Genomic DNA, 22,658 nt, shown 5'->3' with positions numbered 1-22,658 from the left:
GCACGAGGTGAGGGCTTCTAATGGTTCTCTAGTAAGCTCAGGCTAACCCTTATTGCAAGCTGAGAATCGACCATGTGCACAATGACAGCTGGCAACAAATGTCACTGGAACTCTATCAATTAGAAAGAAGAAAAAAAAGTATAAAAAAATGCTTTATTCGAGACATTTAAATAAAAACAAAACAAAAAGTCCTCCCACGCGTTTCGCACCAAACAGCGCTGTTTCAAGGAGTGACAGAGTGGGAGGTCATCTTAAATACCCCCCTCCCTACAACATATGACTCATTCTTAAAATACAGCTGGAAAGAATCAATCTGATGAAATTAATCACTGTATTCAAATATAAAACGAATATGAATACAGCAGGGCCCCGCTTCTCGGCGCTTCGCTTTTCGGCGATCCGCCGATACGGCGGCACCGAGAAGGGGGTCGCCATCTTTGATCCTCAGTCGCGCATGTGCAGAACGGACAGTTGCGCCCGGCGCGCATGCGCAGACCGTTGTCTGCGCGCGCATACCGTAGTTTGCGCGCACAGACAATAGGCACGCATGCGCAGAACGGCGAAAATGGCGTTCTGTGCATGCACAGAACTGAAAATCGCCGGAGCCACTTTCCGCCGATTTTCACTTTTTAATTTAATTTAATCCTTGAAAAAGAACGCTGCGACGTTCGAAATGCATTGGATGGGTCTTTTGCCACATTAAAGTGCCCTTTTAATCATTTTTTTGTCCTGGGTTCTTCCTGCTCCGTTTGTGCTGGTGCGCTTTTTGGTCTCCCTTTTCCCTGTATTGCATTGAGTAGCTGCACAGCCTGCCTGCCTGCCCTACCAGGATGTGAGTACTTGTATATTTTTCAGGGGAACCTGCCAATGAGACTGATGGTGAGTGGGTTGCACCACACACCACCTGTCTTCAGGAGGATAGTACCCATTATATGACACAATAGGTACTATATCAATTGTTAGTACCCTGGTACAGTGGTCTGGCTTATTATCATTTTGAGATATACCTGCATTTGAGCGCTTCAGCTATTTTCCATATCACTATATGGCGGGCCCCTGGAACGGAACCCGCCGTATACCCGGGGCCCTGCTGTATATATAAAACACTCAAAATGAAATCACCGCAACTACTGGAGTCTAGCATATTGGTATATCCTATTGATGTTTGTAATATTTAACAAGACAAATAGACAGAGTATAGGGTATATAGAGATAAGAAAATAGCATTGTATGACATGAAGGACTATGCCATATTACAAAAAATAAACGAATATATATACATTAGTTTGTTATGGTGGGTAAAAAAAGTGACAAAAAACATTCCACCGTAAAGCATATAGTTGCTATATACAGGTAGTCCCCGGTTATCCAACGTAATCCGTCCTGGATTACAGGCTTGGATAGTGAAACCGTTGTAAAGTGAGTCCCATGTTAATCACTGGCGGTTAGCGTTGGACAACACATTCCAGCGTCGAAAAACGTCCCTCAGGGTTGCATTTTAAAGCGTTGGATATGCCATTCGTTGTAAAGTGAAAGGTTGGATAACGAGGACTACCTGTTGCCACGGTAACTTATGACAAGATGTAATATACACCAAATAACTGGGTTGAACTGAACTTATTAGATATAATAAAGTATATTTATTCCTTAGATAAATGAACACAGCAGTATAGTACAATTAACAGACAAGGTAACACTTACTTAGGGGTTGGAATGAAGAAGTAGTCACATAGCAATTCTCAAGCAATCAGGTAACAATCAAGATGTATCAAGAAGACAAAGACTGTAGGGTTGACAACAGTTTATATATCTTTGCAACCCTATTCTTACTATTGAGTGCAGACTATTGGAGAACAATTATCTGCACCCAATCGCAAACGTGGGAACATTATTAACCCATGCCCCCCAGCTAGATGGCACATGCGTACTGGGACCCTGAGGGTCTCATTTCTGTAGCCCCACACCCAAATCAGGGGCACCGGGCAGTCTGCCAGATGGGGTATCTGGCAGGATATTCTTTGTTTGTAGGTGTGAGTTATAGCACCTACAAACCACTCCAGCTTCACGCTTCTCCACCCTCATGTAAACGGTTAGAGTGGCTGAGTCTTTTGATCAGGACCTGGTTCTTAGACTTTGGGTCGCCCCCCTGACCATTTGCATTCCTTAGTGTGCAGGAATCTTCGCGGTCTTTTGTCCCCGCTTTGAAATACAGTATGGTTCTGAATATACAACCATATTAAAATATCCGGTTCGGTTTGGTCCAGCGGGTCAAAATGGCCCAGTTCTTAATGCCGGGACTCACCATAGTGGCAAAATTTCAGCCCGTTGCGACCTACAGAACCGGAGATACATAAATACAACATAAACTGTTTATTCTTTTAATACAAATTTCTCCGCTGTAGAATAAATCTCAGTTTATCACTTATTCCCCATTGAAAATAACAGGCTCCGCCACCATAGACTTTCAATGGTGAATCTCCGCCATTGGCGTCTATGGGAGTCTGCCGCCATAGACTTATAACGGGGCACCGCCGCCGTTGAAGCCTATGGGGCTTCTCCGCCATAGCCGGTCAATGGGAGACGGCCGACATTGAAGTCTATGGGAAAAATTCACGAACCTTTATGGTGGTCCATACTACGTCAGGTTGGTCGGAGAGGGTCGGGAATGGTTCAGCGGTCACGCTGTAACAGTGACTGCAGGTACCCCAAACCTTGGCCCTCTGGACCCTCCAGAACCGGAGATATGGGCTTATGATTTTCCGGGTTTCGGACTTAGCCGTTTTCTCGTGCTGCTTCTGCCGCCGCCATTGAAACCTATGGCGCGGCCCACTCAGCCAACACGACCCTTTTCGGGGGCCCTGGATTCTTGGACCCGGTGGTGGTCAAGTGAGGGGAGGCCTAGGAGCTAGGGGCAAAAATAATTTTATTTCTGGGTGCCCTAGAACCTAAGATTCCCACGCCACTTGTCGTTGAACTTGAACGAATCGTGATGAAAGCTCCTTTTCAGATAATGTATCCGCTTTGCGGTTTTGCGGTTTAGACGGCTGCCAACCTATTCCTGGAGATCACCGTCGAGGAATCTCCATTGAAGTCAATGGGCCCATTGACTTACAACGGGAAATCGCCGCTGCTCCTCTCGGATGCCACCTGCTAGTATTCGATGAAAACAGGTCCAAAACAGCTAGATCCGCCATTGAAATGAATGGAGCTCCAATGGCGGCCTATAGGACTCTGCAAAATGGTGCCTGAAAAGCCGGGAAAATTAAACAAAGGGCTATAATCACTATCTACCCATTAACCCTTGTCCTCCCGGATTGATCCCAGTGTGTTTGTGGCACAGACACTTACATGGTGCATGGAATGCATGGAAATGCATTACAACAGGGGAACATACATTTTCATGTCATAGCAAGGTGCAAACCACATTCCTGGACCGCAGTCCAGTTAACCCCTTGCCTCCCTGGTGAGGTCAGGGGGTGGCCATATGGGGTGCAACCCCTTTAATACCGGGCCAATCCCCCTCTCCCTTTACACCTGTGTACATATACATATATATACACACACACACACACACACACACACACACACACACACACCCAGCAAAAAGATGTTCAGGGCACTCTATAACACATGAAAAAAATCAATGTAAAGGATTTAGCTTAGAGTCAGGGTGCTCACAGTGTAGCCGGGACCACAATCCAGCTTCAGAACAGATAAACCAAATATCGTAATCTGCAGCACTCTGGTATAATAAATGTTTAGAAAAGATTTAATGCATCAAAGAAGCAAACCGGGGTCAATACAAGACAAAGGGAGCGAAAAAAAAAAAAATTGTGGTGGTACTGTGTCCGCCGGAGGAGGAAAGCTGAGAACTCTCCCAGCGTTCCCAGACTCTTGGGGCAGCGGCAATAGCACACAGCACTTACCCGGCATCTGGCAGCTCTTCTCCCTGTCTCTGCTTCCTGCTTCTGCTTCCGTCTTGCGAGAGCACGCTCCCTTAAAGAGACAGTGTGTCTCTGTTTGTGTGTGTGTGTATTTGACTGTGTGTGTGTGTGCACGCAGTGTGTCAGTGAGTGTGTGCAGTGTGTCAGTGAGTGTGCGCAGTGTGCAGTGAGTGTGCGCAGTGTGCAGTGAGTGTGCGCAGTGTGCAGTGAGTGTGCGCAGTGTGCAGTGAGTGTGTGCAGTGTGCTGTGAGTGTGTGCAGTGTTCTGTGAGTGTGTGCAGTGTTCTGTGAGTGTGTGTAGTGTGCTGTGAGTGTGTGCAGTGAGTGTGTGCGTGCTGTGAGTGTATGCAGTGTGCCGTGAGTGTATGCAGTGTGCCGGGAGTGTATGCAGTGTGCCGTGAGTGTATGCAGTGTGCCGTGAGTGTATGCAGTGTGCCGTGAGTGTATGCAGTGTGCCGTGAGTGTATGCAGTGTGCCGTGAGTGTATGCAGTGTGCCGTGAGTGTATGCAGTGTGCCGTGAGTGTATGCAGTGTGCCGTGAGTGTATGCAGTGTGCCGTGAGTGTATGCAGTGTGCCGTGAGTGTATGCAGTGTGCTGTTAGTGTATGCAGTGTGCAAAAAAATAAAAAAATATTTTATTTTTATTTTTTTAAATTTGGGGTCCACGCTCAAACCGCGTTATAGCGGATCACGATATAACGGTGTTGAGCTGTATATGTATAAATATATAGGCACTGTACCATGTATTTGTGTCAACGGATGTAGCACTGGGCTCTGTCTGTGTCATGTTCTGTCTCTGATTTTAAATTTCTCACGGGAGGTAAGTCTGTTACCTTCCTCATAGGGTCTGGGTAGGCGAGTCGCTCGAATGCGAGCCTGAACGAGTACACTTTCAATTGATTAATCCTACATGGAAGCAACTTCCTAATTAATTGAATGCGGTGGTACACTTTTTTTCCTAGAGCACTTCAGTGTCTGGTTACTTTGTAAGTTCTTAAGGAGCTAAGTTCAGTAATAGCCAAACAATATAACATGTAATATTCAAGGACTTCATTTCCACAGGCCAAGTACCACAAGATTGGTGTAAAGTAGACGTGGTGCCTATATTAAAAAAAGGGAGCTAGATCACAAACAGGGAATTACAGACCTGTAAACATGACATCAATAGCAGAGAAGCTACTTGAAGGTTTAATACGGGATAATATTCAGGAATATCTAATGGGTAACAATATTAGTAACAGTCATCAAGATTTATGAAAGATAGGTCATGCCAAACTAACCTTATTAGTTTCTTTGAGGAGGCAAGTAGGAATTTAGACCAGGGTAATGCAGTTGATGTGGTCTACTTAGATTTTGCAAAAGGCTTTTGATACGGTTCCACACAAGAGGTTGGTGTACAAAATAAAGGAAATTGGACTCAGTAATAATATTGGAACCTGGATTGAAAACTGAAGGACAGAATACAGAGTTGTAATAAATGGAACCTTTTCAGGTTGGGCTAAAGTCTTGAGTGGAGTACTTCAAGGATCATTACGGGGACCCATGCTTTTTAACTTGTTTATTAATGACCTTGAGGTTGGCAAAGAGAGCAAAGTCTCCATCTTTGCTAATGACACTAAATTGTGTAAGGCAGTAGAATTAGAACAGGGTGTAATTTCTCTCCAGAAGGACTTGGATAGACTGGAAACTTGGGCAGGTAAATGGCAGATGGTTTCATACAGATAAATGTAAGGTTATGCATTTGGGAAATAAGAACATACAGGCGAATTACATATTAAATGAGAATGAATTGGGGGAATCCTTGATGGAGAAGGATTTAGGAGTGCTTGTAGAAAGGAGACTTAGCAATAGTGCCCAATGTCATGCAGTAGCTGCAAAGGCAAACAAGATGTTATCTTGCATTAAACGAGGAATGGATGGAAGGAAAGTAAACATAATTACGTCCCTTTACACAGCATTAGTAAGATCAAACCTTGAATATGGAGTACAGTTTGGGCACCACTCCATAAAAAAAGACCTAGAACTAGAAAAAGTGAGTCTTACCTTGACTCTTCATGTTTAAAGTCTTCGTTCTCTCTGCAGCCTTCTGCTTACGTTTTTCTTCTAGTCGTTCCCTGTTCATCTGCCTTCTTAATAATCTTTCTTCTTTAGCTTTAGCCTGAAAGTACAAAATGTATTTAGGCTGCAATTTTATTTTATTACACAACTTTACTGCCGAAACAAATGGGAGTCAAAAGCAAATATGTTGAGAGCACTTTTCTTAGTACATTACAATGATTAAAGAGAAACTAAATTTTCTGGGATATGAGGGCATCCTATTCATACCAGCAAGTTGGAACATTGAAGCAAACATAGATCTTTCTCACCAAGTTGTGGTTGAACAGAAAACATTCACCATAGCTCCACTGCTCATTCAGTTGAGCGAATCAAAGAATCTCTAACAGTTGTCTGAGCGGACAATAGTGTTACTTGCATGTGCGTTGCAATATAGTCAATGAGTGGGTCAATCATTTACTGCTTCAAATAGGTTTACAAAACAGGATGCCAGGATTTATTCTTATTATATGTATTGTATGTCTTTATTTATATAGCGCCATTAATGTACATAGCGCTTCACAATAGTAATACATGTGGTAATCAAATAAATAACAGAGCATGGGAATAAGTGCTTTAGACATAAAAGTAACATTAAGGAAGAGGAGTCCCTGCCCCGAGGAGCTTACAGTCTAATTGGTAGGTAGGGTGAACGTACAGAGACAGTAGGAGGGAGTTCTGGTAAGTGCGTCTGCAGGGGCCAAACTTTATGTATCATGTGTTCAGAATAGCCACAGTGCTATTCATATGCTTCTTTAAGCAAGTGTGTCTTAAGGTGGGTCTTAAAGGTGGATAGAGAGGTTTTTTCTGGTTAACAGAGAATTAGAACAGTGTCCACCAACAATTTAGAACTCACAACAGAGTGCCGGCGTTGCTCTACCGTCAGTTCATCGTCAGAATCGCTGTAGTATTTAGAATATAGATATGGTTTGTGCACATAGGAGTGCCGTGCGGATTTCACTTTTCCCTCATTCTGCTCGGTCACTGCCTTGGCTTTGCTCTGGGTATCTGCATTGTCTTCTTCATCTAGGTAAGGGGTGAAATAGAAGGTACATGAAAAGGAGCTTAAAGTGGCATATATATGTCACATGGGCCCCTTTTCCTCCCCTCCCCCTCCCTCCTCTTCCCCCTCCCTTCCCTTGTGGTGCTGGGCCAGGGTAGGCTGGACCGTCCGGGCCTGTATACACTCGTCTCCCCCTCTATACGTTTCCATACCACGATTGATGAGGTGATGTGGACGTGTGGCTCTGTTTACTAGGGATTTGAGTAACAGAGGCACCCATTTTGTGAGAATTGGACGGGAGGTCTCAGGAAATGGGGGACCAAGAAATGGATCCCAATTTTTGGTTACATTTTTATTTGAGTGTATTTTTATGTGTTTTTGTTTGTATTTTTCCTATAAGTCAAATGATACAGAGAGAAAGCACCCAAAGTCTCAATTGGCAGGTGATGTCCAAAGAAAAGATGACAATAAGGAAGACCGAGATTGCAGTAAGAGATACATTAAGGTCGGTTAATATCCATCAACCACGAACCCAAACACCACAAAACTGTGGGTGGAAATTGAAAATAACTACTGTAAAAATATAGACACAAATAAGGTCCCTTAGCTCAGGAAGGTAGATCGACCTAAAGATCTTTATGAACAACCAACGATCGGTGCAGCTTTATGTGCATGGGATGAAATATCCAAAGATGAGAGGGTTTGTACGTTCCCATCCCCTCTCACTCCAATACAGTATGTGGGAACTCCGATTTTCCCCCATGGTTGAACTCTAGAATATTTAAAAAGTGGAGCCGAGTGGGGCTAATTAGACTAGGAGATTTGATGGATATGGGAGAAATCAGAAGTTTTAAATATTTTCAGGACCAGTTTGATTTTAAAGAAGGAGAAAGATGGCAATATACGCAAAATGTCCACTATATGAACACTAAAAGAAATAAAAAAAATATGTTGGAGGAGATTGAATCCTTTTGAAGCAACGTTGGTATTGCTGGGTACTAGGGGACATAATATATCGTATATCTATAAAACAATATTGGAAATCAAAGCTGAACCTAAGCCCGGATTTGTATTAGCTTGGAAAAAGGAACTGGGTAAAGAATACTCCGCACTAGAATGGACACAAATGTAGAGTAATGCCAGCTTCTCCTCGATATCGACGAATATACTGGAAAATATATATACGATAATGTACAGGTGGTACTATACGCCACAAAAATTGAACGAATGCTACCCAGGAACGTCTGACAAGTGCTGGAGAGAGTGTGGGGAGGTGGGTACAATGCTTCATATCTGGTGGAAGTGTAAGAAAATAAAGTGTTTCTGGGATGGAATAGTGGAGCAGATTTTTAATAAAACCAAGATTAGAATCCCAAAAGACCAGAGTATTTTATTGCTAAACAGAGAGGGGATCAAAGGGCATAGAATTAGGAAATCTCTATTAATACATATGCTGAATGCAGCAAGATGTACTATAGCTGCCAACTGGAAAAAAATGGAGGCGCCCACTATGAGACAATGGGAATCGAGAGTATGGGAGGTTATGAGGATGGAACAACTCTCATATATAACAACTGACACAAGGTTAAAATATGAGTTTCTCTGGCAGCCGTGGTCTGAGTTCACTGGTAATAGAATACTGTAAGATGAGAGGAATCATCTGCCAAAATGAGAATAATAGGGATAAACGGGTTTACTAAATATGGAGTTGACTTATCAGATTTTATTTTAAGTGAATTTTGTTTTGTTCTTGTATTGTGATTGTATTTATTGTTTAACAAACTATATCTATGATTATTATAATTTGTATGTTGTATTGTGATGTTTGGTTTTGTAGTGTATTATATTGTGTTGTATGTTCACTGTTATAAAAATGTTGACAAAAAGAATTTTAAAAAAAATTACATTTTAACCTAATCCATCACAAACCGCTTTTTATTATACAGTACTATTGATTTGGGTTTTAATATGTCATTAAATAAACATATATAAGGTAATAAATGAAATAAACATATTGTCCCATATTTACTAAGAAATGCTCGACCATATGACACCTTTCAACCCTAGACACCCTCTACAACTCAATATGCTGCTTTGTCCACCAATGAAACTACAACACACATCACTGCGAAATGCTCAAAGAACTAGATTGGCCATCACATGATTCTAGGTGCAAAGTTCATCTTTCCTGTCTTGCCTACAAATATTTCATGGGCAAGCTAACCCCGTATCTGAACAAGCTCCTCACCCCTACCACACGCAGCACTTATCTGAGATCTGACTCCAAAAGACTATTCATGGTCCGACGGTTCAACGAAGTACCGGCCACTCCTCCACTTACCGTGCACCCCAAAACTGGAACAATCTACCGGAGACTCTCACAGCCGCCACAAGTCTAAGGTCTTTCAAAACTAAGACTGTCTCACATTGTAATCTAGTCAGTAACTGTTTTATACACCTATAGCACATTTTTATCTTTAACTGTTCATGGTGTGTATGTGTGTGTGTGTTTATATATGTGTATATGTGTGTGTGTATGTATATATGTGTGTGTGTGTGTATGTATATATGTGTGTGTGTGTATATATGTGTGTGTGTGTGTATGTATGTATATATGTGTGTATGTATATATGTGTGTGTATGTATATATGTGTGTGTGGGTGTGTGTATGTATATGTGTGTGTGTGTGTGTGTGTGTGTGTGTGTGTGTGTGTGTGTGTGTGTGTGTGTATATATGTGTGTGTGTGTGTGTGTGTATATGTATATGTGTGTGTGTGTGTGTGTGTGTGTGTATATGTATATGTGTGTGTGTGTGTGTGTGTGTATATGTATGTGTGTGTGTATATGTATATGTGTGTGTGTGTGTGTGTATATGTATATGTGTATATGTGTGTGTGTGTGTGTGTGTGTGTGTGTGTGTGTGTGTGTGTGTGTGTGTGTGTGTGTGTGTGTGTGTGTGTGTGTGTGTGTGTGTGTATTATGTGTGTGTGTGTATTATGTGTGTGTGTGTATTATGTGTGTGTGTGTGTGTATTATTGTGTGTGTATTAGTGTGTGTGTATTAGTGTGTGTGTATTAGTGTGTGTGTATTAGTGTGTATGTGTATATATATATATATATATATATATATATATATATATATATATATATATATATATATATATATATATATATATATATATATTTATTATGTAAACATGTGTCTGTCATCATAACTCAATGCCCAGGACATTGAGAGTTACATCTCGTTTTCAAGTATTACATCCTGGTAAACATTTTATAACTAAAATCACCCACAACCTTGGCATGATAAATCTGAAAATCTTTTCCTCCAGTAGTTTGTGAAATGTTGAAATGTATGTGCGTACTAAGGGGCCTATGCAGAGAGCAGCGCTATTTCGAAATTCGCCATTTTTTTGAGAAAATCGCGCAGAAAGCAGCAGAAAATGGCGAGTTCCGAAAAACGCGCCAATTTTTCTTTTCTATTTGTAAAACTCGCCTCGCGGCTGGCGAGAACCTCAATCTCGCCAGTTTAAAAAATATCCGTATGCAGAGAGGCGCGAACGGCATCTAGCGGCTGTTCGCGCCAATAAAATGGCGCGATTGTCTCCGTTTTGACTCGCCAGAAAAAACTGCCGCTCGCGGCCATTGCAAAGGGAAAAAAAAAGGCGCGAATTTGTTTTAACACATTTCTGAAGCGCGCATCTCGCCAATTTAAACTCGCCACACGCATCCATGTTAAACATAGCAGAATTCGCACTTTTCTGCATATGGAGATTAAAACTCTCCAAAAAAGCTACTTTTTAATAAATTCGCCAATTTTAAAATTCGCTGCTCTCTGCATAGGCCCCTAAATCTATTACAAAATCTGTACAAAAGTGTTGTGTGTGGTGCACAGCTACAAGAACAGGTCGTGTGGCAATAAAAAATAAAGTGCGTCCCGCACGAAACGCGTAGGAGGGTTGCACTCTTCTCCGTTTTTTAATGCAGCTTGAATAAACATCATTTTTTATTGCCACACAACCTGTTCTTGTAGCTATGCACCACACACAACACTTTTGTACATGCTTGGATTCCGGACGTGGTTGCACGCTTGAGGACCTGCAGGGGATCAACAGTGAGTACCTTCACTACATTTGGAACCCCTAAGGAAAGGAGAATGAATCTATTTTCAACCTATAACTCCAGGGATTAATTTGCCTTTATTGTGACATTGATCTTGAGGACTATATCCACAATTTTTTCCCCAGCATGGCTACCTCCATATATGTGTATGAACATGAAGGGACATAGGGTTTGTAGGAGCTCAAATGCTATCTATTACAAAATCCAAAGTTTCACTTTTTGTCTCTCATAACTGTTGCTCACACGGGTGGACAAAAATACTTAGGAGCCAGACAAAACTTTTCTGAACCAAAATTGTTAGGAGTGGGGATATTTCCTCTACCCCCCTCCTGTCGTTTGCTGTGTGTCACGGTGTTACACTGACACATACTGCTTCCAGCTCTCCTAGCGAAGTATAAATTGAGCAGGGACAGGCAAAGTACAAGTGGGGTCCGACTATCTCTGCCCCCGAGACGTGACATAGCCTCTGCCACCTGCTCTCTGATGCATTCCCTTCCTCTCCTCACAGAGCGGCTTTGACTTGACCTGTCAATCACTCCTGCTGCCTGTCCCAGAGCGTCAGGTCCAGCTTTGATGTGGCTGGGAAGATCTGTTGCAACGGTGATCGACAGGTCTATACAATGTTAATGAGCTCTACAACAACTACGCAGAATACCAAATGTATTCAAAAGAAGAATATCCTGCGCTCTAAATACAAACTTTGCCTACAACCTTCTATATCTGGATAACATTTACCAATTTTTGTCCAGTTATAACTGTTATAGAGTTACACACAATGTAGCATACAGAATCTATAGGCAAAGAGAAGGGATATTTAGAGGCACACTGTGGTAATTGGAGGGTCAGGGGAAGGACACAGCAAGCTAACAAACCATATACATACAATTTGGGAATTATTTAGCATTTTGATTATGGTTTTACCATCAGAAGTAATTTCTCCTTCCTCCGTGCTGTCTGAAATTGCAGCTTCTTCTTCACTTTCTTCTTCAAACGAAGATAAATCACTAGTATGAACAGAACTGACCGTGACATCTGTATAAGCATCAATATCAGAATCATCCAAAGTACACTCTAGAATGAATGGGGGGGGAAAAAAATAATAGATTAGTGTGGGAAGTAGACAATCTCAATGTGGTACTTTTAATTGCCTGCACGGCTACATGCACAAGGAGAAAAAGGAAGCCAGAGTCTCAGCTGCCATCAGCCTGAGAGAGATGCAGCTCCGCTCCCCTGCAAGAATATGAATAGAATGGGCGCTTGATGTGTTAGGAAGTTAAACAGAGTTAATGTTATTAAGATGAAGGTAGTCCGTGGAATCCGGAAGCGGAGCACAGCAACGGTGAAACAAAAAGGAGCTGCAATCTACTATGAAGATTAAAAACCTTTTATTGTGAGGAGGTGGGGGGGTCAGAACCAACTCTGACGCGTTTCGGGACGAATCCCTTTGTCAAAGAGTTGGTTCATGTTCGTTCACAGTGCCCGTTATGTATCCATAGCTCCGCCCCCAACCGTGACGTCATTCAGTGTAATAAAAATACACTGAATGACGTCACGGTTGGGGGCGGAGCTATGGATACATAACGGGCACTGTGAACGAACATGAACCAACTCTTTGACAAAGGGATTCGTCCCGAAACGCGTCAGAGTTGGTTCTGACCCCCCCACCTCCTCACAATAAAAGGTTTTTAATCTTCATAGTAGATTGCAGCTCCTTTTTGTTTCACCGTTGCTGTGCTCCGCTTCCGGATTCCACGGACTACCTTCATCTTGCTATTCCCAGCGTGATGCACGCTCTACATGGGGACTAAGCTGCTGCATTTGTGAGTACTCTGTTGGTTGCTGTTATTGCTTTATTGCTTAGGTTGATATTTGTCCTGTGAGTTTAGCTGACAGTCCAGGCATGGTATATATGTATGGACAATCAGCTGCTCACGGAGACTTATAAATGATTCCATACATGATACCATGTTACATATAGGCACCATACATTGAGTCTCACACAGCCTTCATAACTTTGACTACCCTAACTTCAATCAAGCCTATTGATACATCCAGTTCTGCTTGTTCTGAGCCCTGAACACTGGGACTAGTGCCCTCACGAACTTTGTTTAATGTTATTAAGGTTGGCATGGGATGCGTGGTAAGGTAAGATAGAAATTCTTCATAGATTGGGAGAAAGGTGTGATGATAAAACGAGAGTAAGAGTGGAAGTTAAAAGGCGCAAAGAAAGGAGGATATATGGGCCCTTTTTTTTGCGGCGTTGAAGGTATTTTGGCTGGTAAGAAGTACAGTACAAAGTTGCTTCAAAGAATCAGCACTGAAAAACAGAATGTCAGATCATTTATTAAAAACGCACCAAGTGATGTTCCCATCAGACATGCTACATATGAATATATATATTTTCAAGATGCATGTCTCAATCTGCTGTCATACCATTTACCAACCATACTGTAGCTCTGATAAACGAACACTCAGGCAGTGAATTCCACATTGACGACTGCAGAATGTCATGTTTTTTTTTTGTCACCTATTTTGTGATTTTATGATCATGCACAAGAGGGCACAAACTAATGGTTCCCTTTTCACACAGCTGTGTTTAATTTATAATTACATTCTGATTTTTAGTTCTCAAAATGGTACAGTACAAAGTGTTCAAAGGTCTCATTAGAAAATCCTACCTTCTTTTAAAGTGTCAGCTGTCTTGTGTTTAATGCTGTTCTTCTCTACAGCCATTTGTTTCATGGATTCCGCTTCATCCTCTCTTTCTTTTAGAGCCTTTTCCACCTTTACTCTTAAGCCATCATCATTCTTGGAGTGTTCGTTCTTTTTTTCCGTCCTGGTTTCTTTCTTTTCTTCTTTTCTGTCTGTCTTGTCAGTGATCTCATTTCTCTTGTCAGTCTTATCGGCGGGCGTGAATTTTGGTTCCTCGCTTTCATCTGGAGTGTCTTTGCTCGGTATTGAGTCGTTTGTTTCATCAACAGTATTTTTAACATCGTCAATCATTGGTGAGATGTCACTGAAATCATCTTGCTTTACAACTGGCTCAGTGACTTCTATTGCGATCTCAGAGGCGGACTTCTCAATGTCCTGGAGGTCTTCCGAATTGCGATCCTTCTCTGCGCCTGCATCAAAACCTTGCTGTGCAAGAAGTTTTTTGCCCACTTTGTCACTGTTTTTGTGGTTCCCCGTTTCCATCAAGGCGCGGGCAGCACTTGCCTCTAGATTCAGAGAACTTATGGTTTCCAAAATGGACATCGCATCGCTTGCTACACTGGTGCTAGGACCAACTGTAGGCAATAAACCTTAAGAACAAAGATGGAGGAAAAAAAAAAAAAAACAGGTAATTGTCTGGAGAGGTTAACTGTCATTGTTATGCAAACTGCAATTAAACACATCCAATAATATACATCCATTGACTAATCATATCATTTTTACGTGACAGGTGCACGTGGAACAATAAGACTGAAGGATTAAGTGAGCAAGAAAGAAATAAAAAAAGACAAGTTATCTTCTATGCTCCCGGAGAGGCCAGTGGCACATTCTGTAACTCTATCTGGGACTCACACTCCTGAACAAATTGTGTTTCTATGACCCTAATTAAACAAATGGACTAGGCTTTAGTATTGTGCCTCAACCAGTGGTACAACAAGAAACATTCTGCCGGTTGTGTTTATGGAGGAGGCAGATGAGTGTGAGGATGATATGGGGTTGAGTGGTGTGTGTATATGAGGAGAGGGGTGAGTGTGGTATGTGTAAGAAGAGACCTGAATGTGAGAAGGTGGTAAATTTGGTGTGTATGTGGCTGGAGGGATGAGGTGAGTGGTCTGTCGGGTGAGGGGAAGGTCACTGGCTGTGAGTGTGGATAAGAGAAGGTGGAGTGAATGAGTAATGTGTAAGAAAGTAATGTACATTGTGTTGAGGAAAAGGGCAAGTATGAAGTGTGTGAATGAAGGGGGTAAATGTGGAGTGGGTACGAAGGGAGCGAGTGTAATGGGTGGGAGAGTGTGGAGGGTGCCAACAATAGGAGGCGAGTGAGGCCTGGCAAGCATGGGTTGTCCCGAGATTTTAAAACCCTCTAGATGTGCCCCTGATTAAAAAAGTTTGAAAACCACTGCTTTAGTAAGTCGTACCACATGTTTTACCGTAGGCTGGAAAAATGAAGGTCCTAGAACTTTATCACAAACTAATACATCAGAAAAATGAAAGAAACACTTAAAATGCAGATGAAGATATTCTACAATATTAATACACAGTGAAGAAACTGACTTAACTGAAATTTATAATAGTAACTATCATGCTCACTACTCATATAATAAGCGAGGGAATATTCTGTATAGTTTACTTGTACTAGAAGGCAAGAAAAAGTTACTAGTTGAGACAAGTTACAAGCCGCCTTAAATGAAACTGACTAAAACAAGGGGGAAAGGAAAAAGCATCCTTAATCACAATTTTCAGAATACACCAATGAATGTATTCAAATAATGCTATATAGTGTAGTAAGGTAGACAAAAAAATGACTAAGTACCAGGGACAGAGAAGGATAAATCAGATTTCTCTTCATTTTGGGCAAAAGTTGAATTGGTATCTTCTTTGTTATTTAATGTCGCCAAAAAGTCTTGAACAACTTTTTCCACCTGAGGTCTAAATGTATGGTTGATCTTTGGATCCACAACCTGAGAAATGATGCGGTCAATACCAGACTCTAGCATTCCTGACCTGAAATGAAAGCAACATTCATATTGGTTAGTAAGGAGGTAAAAGACTTATGTTGGCTGAACAAAAAAGTTCCCTCTCTCACAATACGACTATCTTTATTGAAATCAGACATTACCTCGGCAGGACACTCCTAACCTAACCTAAAAGCACACTCCTAACCAAAACGTATTGTAATTGCAAACACACCGCTGTAATGTTTTACTATTTTTTCCTGAATTTTAGATATAGATAATATATGAATACATTTAGTCCTGAAGGCCTAACTCAAAACACCCATAATAGGAATAACAGAATATTTTAATCACATCAGATAGAACTAAATTATCGGAGGTATATTTTTAAAGGCCCCATACAAATGTCTTGACATTAATTTTTCTCCAAAACAGAAAACCATTAGAGATTTTTTTTTACAATGAAGCAATTGTTCATAGCAAGAAATGTAACTGCACCTTTACATATACAGCAAATCCGTAGCGTGTACAATTACTCACATGGAGATAAAAGTATATAAATGAATACAATTAGTAAGTATAAAACAAGTATAAAATATTTTAAGTTAAGGTAATCCTATTGTTGTATACTTATCCTAAATGACACAGCAAGAAACTTAGCAAAAATTCTACAAGTATCTGATCAGTCACCTAAGTAAGAGAACCTGACAATTGCATTACAACTGGGTCAGCATTACTGAAAATCCATAACTTTGCCAAGATTACCATGGAATGCAAACAGTTAATTATGTGTTTTAAAACAAAAAGATAAGTTATAAATGACTGTCTCGACAAGGCAGCTCTCATATATGAATTAAATACATGAATTATTCCGGGATGCAGAAGCAGTTTCTTAGATGTACTCCAAATAGCAACATTTCCCTTTTGTACAAAATGTACTATTGCTTTATTGTATGAACTTTTTTTCCACCAGCTTTGCAGGCTACACAGACATACAAAGCAGACAGCTGTTGACACTTCATTTTTTTTGTCTACAGATATCATTTAACTCACTTGAGCACCTGCTGCCTGATATTGTTTCTCAGCTGGTTCTTGTTTAGATGAGGACTCCATGTGTGATTTGCCAAGTGGTTGGATACAAAGTTGTCAACACGTTGTCGCAGATTTTGATATGCAGGCTGAGAGGAATAAGTTAACATTTTAAATTTAGCATTACAAATTAAACTTCAAAATGTTTAACTGTTAGAAGTAAATTTGATAACCAAGCATTATATATTAAAGAACTATTTTGGCATAAAATGCAAATACACAGAAAAACTATTTTTTGCTGAGAGATGTCCATGTAAAACTCAGTTAACTTTACAGAGTAACACTGATTTTTTTTTTTACTCAACTCCTTTGGTGGAGATTCTGTCACTCATGTCAATGGCCGTTACCCTGAAGCGGGCCTTAGTGAATCCCTCCCCATCCCCGGGTCTACTTGCTGCATATTATTCTGACTGTTTCAGATCCCACACCTTCTCCCTTCATCACCCCTTCTGGGATATTAGGCCACTAAATATGATCCACCCCCCTCACTCACCCACTGTTCTGACCCCCCCTGCTCTCTCTCCCCCCTCCCCTCCCTCCTTCCTGCTCTCTCTCCTCCTCTCCCCTACCTGCTCTCTCCCCTCTCCCTGCTCTCTCTCCCCTCCACCCTATCTGCTCTCTCTCCCCCCTCCCCTCCACCCTATCTGCTCTCTCTCCCCCCTCCCCTCCACCCTTACTGTTCTGTCCCCCCTCCCCTCCACCCTATCTGCTCTGTCCCCCCTCCCCTCCACCCTACCTGCTCTGTCCCCCCTCCCCTCCACCCTACCTGCTCTCTCTCCCCCCTCCCCTCCACCCTTACTGCTCTGTCCCCCCTCCCCTCCACCCTATCTGCTCTGTCCCCCCTCCCCTCCACCCTACCTGCTCTGTCCCCCCTCCCCTCCACCCTACCTGCTCTCTCTCCCCCCTCCCTGCTCTCTCCCTCCCTCCCCTTACCTGCTTACTCCCCCCTCCACCCTACCTGCTATCTCTCTCACCCCCCCTCCACCCTACCAGCTCTCTCCCCACCCTACCTGCTCTCCCCTCCCCCCTATCTGCTCTCCACCCTACCTGCTCTCTCCCTCACACCCCCTCCACCCTACCAGCTCTCCCCCACTCCTCCACCCTACCAGCTCTCCCCCACTCCTCCACCCTACCTGCTCTCCCCCCCTCCTCCACCCTACCTGCTCTCCCCCCCTCCTCCACCCTACCTGCTCTCCCCCCCTCCTCCACCCTACCTGCTCTCTTCCTCCCCCCCAACACACACACCCCTACCTACTCCACTACAGCTACTCTCCCCCTCTCACCTTGGTGTCCACATCCGCCAGGCAGTCTCTGCGGAACTGGTCAAACAGCCCCTGACTCTTCAGGTGACTCACTATCTGGGAGACCAGTTTGGGGTCCCCGGGCTGCAGATTCGCCATCTTGCTCTTTCCCGGCTGTCAGATCCCGGAGGTGTTGTAGCGCGGTGACCCGGGAAGGGTGCTCGGCAAGAAATCTGGAGCGGGGCCGGGTGTCAGCACAGAGCTCATAACCCAAAACAAACGCAGCCGCGACCCGGAAACACCGAGGGATTGTGGGGGAAGAGACGAGCGCTGCGAGACAGCGGCACAAAGAGAGGAGAGAGAGAAGAGCGCCACCTGCCGGAGCGGCGTTGAGAGAGCAGCACACACAGTACACGGGACGCATACTGTAAGCCGGGGTTATAGTTCATGCAGTGTGCTGCTGTCAGGTGAATACAGTAGCAGCACCACCACAATGTAGCAGAGGTGCAGTATTCCTCAGTATTGCAGACATGCAGTATTCCTCAGTATTGCATATTGCAGACATGCAGTATTCCTCAGTATAGCAGACATGCATGCAGTATTCCTCGGTATGGCAGACATGCAGTATTCCTCAGTATTGCATATAGCAGACATGCAGTATTCCTCAGTATAGCAGACATGCAGTATTCATTCCTCAGTATGGCAGACATGCAGTATTCCTCGGTATGGCAGACATGCAGTATTCCTCGGTATGGCAGACATGCAGTATTCCTCGGTATGGCAGACATGCAGTATTCCTCGGTATGGCAGACATTAAGTATTCCTCAGTATGGCAGACATTAAGTATTCCTCAGTATTGCAGACATGCAGTATTCCTCAGTATAACCGACATGCAGTATTCCTCAGTATAGAAGACATACAGAGTTGTCAAATTCCATGGACCAAAATCGTTGATATTTCTGAGTTATGGACCAAAATAAAACCCATTTTAATGTACAAAGTGATGCTCTATTGAGGCCTTTGGGGGTTATTTATTCAATTGCAATAGTGCCGATCACGACACTATCACAAGAAAACTCCCATTGATGTAAATAGGGGCCCATGCGGTAGTGCTCCAATCGGCATCATCACAGTTGTTACAGTAGGAAAGGAGTAGAGATGGGTGAATCCGCCCCAAATCCGTTTCCCATATTTTACCCCCAAATCCGTTTCGCGGTGTCAAATCCTCAAATGGATTTGAGCGGTTTCAATCCACACAGATTCATCAAAAACTACCATTGGATACAATTCCTGACGGATTTGTAGAATCTAATCTGCGGATTCGGCAATCCGTTGGCGGATTCTTCTGAATCCGCCAATGGATTGCTAAATCTGCGGATTAGACTCTACAAATCCGTCCACGGGTTGTGAAATCTGCAGAGTGAATTGGTAAAAATAATTTTAAAATCCACAAAACGCGAATCGGCTTTTTTGGGATTGATCTGCAGACCAAAGAACCGTCCGATCCGCTACAGATCCAAATTCACCCACCTCTACTAAGGAGGGACCTACCCCAAGGAGTTTACATTCTATAAGGAAAGGTAAGTGGAAACATAAGTTACAGGGATGTGTATTAAATGAACAGAGGTTATATATTCAGTTTAAAGACATTTCATTGACAGAGATAATAAATGATTATCGGAATTATAACAGAGCATCTCTAACATCAGCAAATGGCTGCCACCCTTTAGCTGCCCTTTGGCTGCTGCCAAAGGATGCCGCCTTTGGGGAGACTCCTGTTTTATCATATCACATAAGTCCTGAGGTGAAGTGATAGCAGCAGGAAGCAAACAGACCCTCCCAGCAAAAATTCAGGGGGGAGGGAGGAGAAGGTGATGTTCTCTGGGCTTTTCAAACTGTGCCTGTCCTTTCTTGATGAAATTAACCCTGTCTACAATGACTTAGTGGACAGGAGCAGTGAAGGGGAAGCATGGTGGGAAACGCTCTTTGGGGAGACTTGTGTGGTCTCATATCAAAGAAGGCCTGAGGTGAAGTCTGTAGGGAACGTGTAGGCGCTTAATTGAATTTGTGCAAACGTGCGTTCTAGAGGTATGTGAACAGTATGGAACGCATATGCGTTTCATTGAATTTGTGCGCATGCACAATACAGGTATTGCCAATTGAATGAAACGCATACATTACCATAATTATCCATTGTTGGTGAATGTGTTTACAACACGACCAAGGTGTTGACATTGATCAGCCAGACGAATCTGCATGAAAAGTTGAAAACAAGGATTAAACAATGACACAAAATAAATGACTGTATTAAACTGTAAGTATTACATTTTTTTTTCATTTTTTAGTCATCAGTTTAATTCATTGATTAGTCCAATTCACGGTCCTCTATTGCCATATAAGTCCATTGATTTGTGTCTTTCATAAGAAACCCACCATGTCCCTTGTCATTTGGTTCACCCTCTCCAAAAGAAGGTACATATTTCCTTCAATTCAGTTTCTGCTCCAGATGTGGTTACAGTTGTATTGTATTGTATGTCTTTATTTATATAGCGCCATAAATGTACATAGCGCTTCACAGTATTAATACATGTTGTAATCATATAAATAACAAATAATATAAATAACAGGTCATGGGAATAAGTGCTTCATTCATAAAAGTAACATTAAGGAAGAGGAGTCGCTGCCCCGAGGAGCTTACAGTCTAATTGGTAGGTGGGGAACGTATAGAGACATTAAGTGGGAATTCTAGTAAGTGCGTCTGCAGGGGACCAAGCTTTATGTATCATGTGTCCAGTATTATCCACAGTGCTATTCATATGCTTCTTTAAGCAAATGTGTCTTAAGGTGGGTCTTAAAGGTGGATAGAGATGGTGCTAGTCGGGTATTGAGGGGAAGGGCATTCCAGAAGTGTGGGGCAGTCAGTGAGAAAGGTTTAAGGCGGGAGAGGGCTTTAGATACAAAGGGGGTAGAAAGAAGATGTCCTTGAGAAGAACGCAAGAGTCGGGATGGTGCATAGCGAGAAATTAGGGCTGAGATGTAAGGAGGGGCAGAGGAGTGTAACGCCTTAAAAGTGAGGAGGAGAATTGAGTGTGAGATTGTATTGTATTGTATGTCTTTATTTATATAGCGCTTCACAGTAGTAATACATGTGGTAATCGAATAAATAACAGATAATATAAATAACAGATCATGGGAATAAGTGCTCTAGACATAAACATAACATTAAGGAAGAGGAGTCCCTGCCCCGAGGAGCTTACAATCTAATTGGTAGGTAGGGAGAACGTACAGAGACAGTAGGAGGGAGTTCTAGTAAGTGCGTCTGCAGGGGGCCAAGCTTTATGTATCATGTGTTCAGAATATCCCCAGTGCTATTCATATGCTTCTTTAAGCAAGTGTGTCTTAAGGTGGATAGAGAGGGTGCTAGTCGGAAGATGCGGGATTTGATCGGAAGCCAGGAGAGGGATTTCAGGAGGTGAGATGCAGAGACAGATTTAGGAAAAAGTAGAGTGATTCTTGCAGCAGCGTTTAGGATAGATTGTAGGGGAGACAGGTGAGAGGCAGGAAGGCCGGACAGCAGGAGGTTACAGTAATCAAGACGGGAGAGAATGAGGGCCTGAGTCAGAGTTTTAGCAGTCGAGTAACAGAAGAAAGGTCGTATCTTTGTTATATTGCTGAGGAAAAAGCGACAAGTTTTAGAAACGTTTTGAATGTGAGAGGAGAATGTGAGAGAGGAATCGAGTGTGATCCCTAGGCAGCGTGCTTGGGCTACTGGGTGAATGATCGTATTTCCAACAGTAATGTGGAAGGAGGTAGTAGGGCCAGGTTTGGGAAGAAGTATAAGGAGCTCTGTTTTTGCCATGTTAAGTTTCAGTCGGCAGATGGCCATCCAGGGTGATATTCCAGAGAGACATTCAGAAACTTTGGTCTGTATAGCAGGTGTAAGGTCAGGGGTTGAAAGGTAAATTTGTGTGTCATCAGCATAGAGGTGATATTTAAACCCAAAAGATGTGATTAGGTCACCTAGAGAGAGTGTGTAAAGAGAAAAGAGAAGGGGTCTCAGGAAGAGCCCTGGGGTACCCCCACAGAGAGATCGATAGAGGAGGAGGTGTTGGCAAAAGAGACACTGAAAGTACGATGGGAGAGGTAAGAGGAGATCCAAGATAGAGCTTTGTTCCGAAAACCAATCTGGGTCTGGGGTTAGAAGGGCGAGGATAGCAGTGAGAATGCGGGGCATGTAGATCAAGAGAGGAGGATAAGGCAGAGTTGTAGTTCCTGATTAGGTTGTCAGGTCTGAAGCAGAACTGAGAGAGGAGAGGGAGGAGTGTAAAGTGGAATCAAAAGCTGGTAGGTTAATAGAGCGCAGGTTTCTGCAAAAATGAGGGCTAGATGGAGATGGAGAGGGGGAGAAGCGAGAGAGAGAAAATTAGATGAGGTGATGTCAGAGAGAGGAAAAGGAGAAATGGAGAAATCGGTTAGAGAAACGTTCACGATGAATGG

The 22,658-nt window shown here is 42.7% G+C and overlaps 1 protein-coding gene across 6 annotated transcripts in view; it reads right to left on the bottom strand.

Moving 5' to 3' along the window:
• The window catches only part of BOD1L1 (biorientation of chromosomes in cell division 1 like 1), a 112,249-nt gene extending 93,768 nt beyond the window's left edge, over positions 1–18,481 (bottom strand). For 5 of the 6 annotated variants that reach the window (XM_075569235.1, XM_075569210.1, XM_075569216.1 and 2 more), the window contains exons 1-7: positions 18,204–18,481; positions 16,885–17,009; positions 15,690–15,880; positions 13,843–14,466; positions 12,086–12,235; positions 6,894–7,063; positions 5,987–6,101 (exon numbers count right to left, since the gene is read on the bottom strand). In XM_075569235.1, coding sequence (XP_075425350.1) covers positions 5,987–6,101; positions 6,894–7,063; positions 12,086–12,235; positions 13,843–14,466; positions 15,690–15,880; positions 16,885–17,009; positions 18,204–18,320 — 1,492 coding nt within the window. In that variant the 5' untranslated portion in view covers positions 18,321–18,481. Of the gene's footprint in view, positions 1–5,223; positions 5,290–5,986; positions 6,102–6,893; positions 7,064–12,085; positions 12,236–13,842; positions 14,467–15,689; positions 15,881–16,884; positions 17,010–18,203 lie in introns of those variants that run through there. The other variant, XM_075569242.1, reaches the window with a different exon arrangement.
• Between the last annotated feature and the right edge of the window lie 4,177 nt (positions 18,482–22,658).

Source organism: Ascaphus truei, chromosome 1 (assembly GCF_040206685.1).
Source record: "Ascaphus truei isolate aAscTru1 chromosome 1, aAscTru1.hap1, whole genome shotgun sequence".
NCBI lineage: Eukaryota > Metazoa > Chordata > Amphibia > Anura > Ascaphidae > Ascaphus > Ascaphus truei.
The sequence above is the reverse complement of the archived record's forward strand: the minus strand, read 5'-3'. Positions and strand labels throughout refer to the sequence as shown.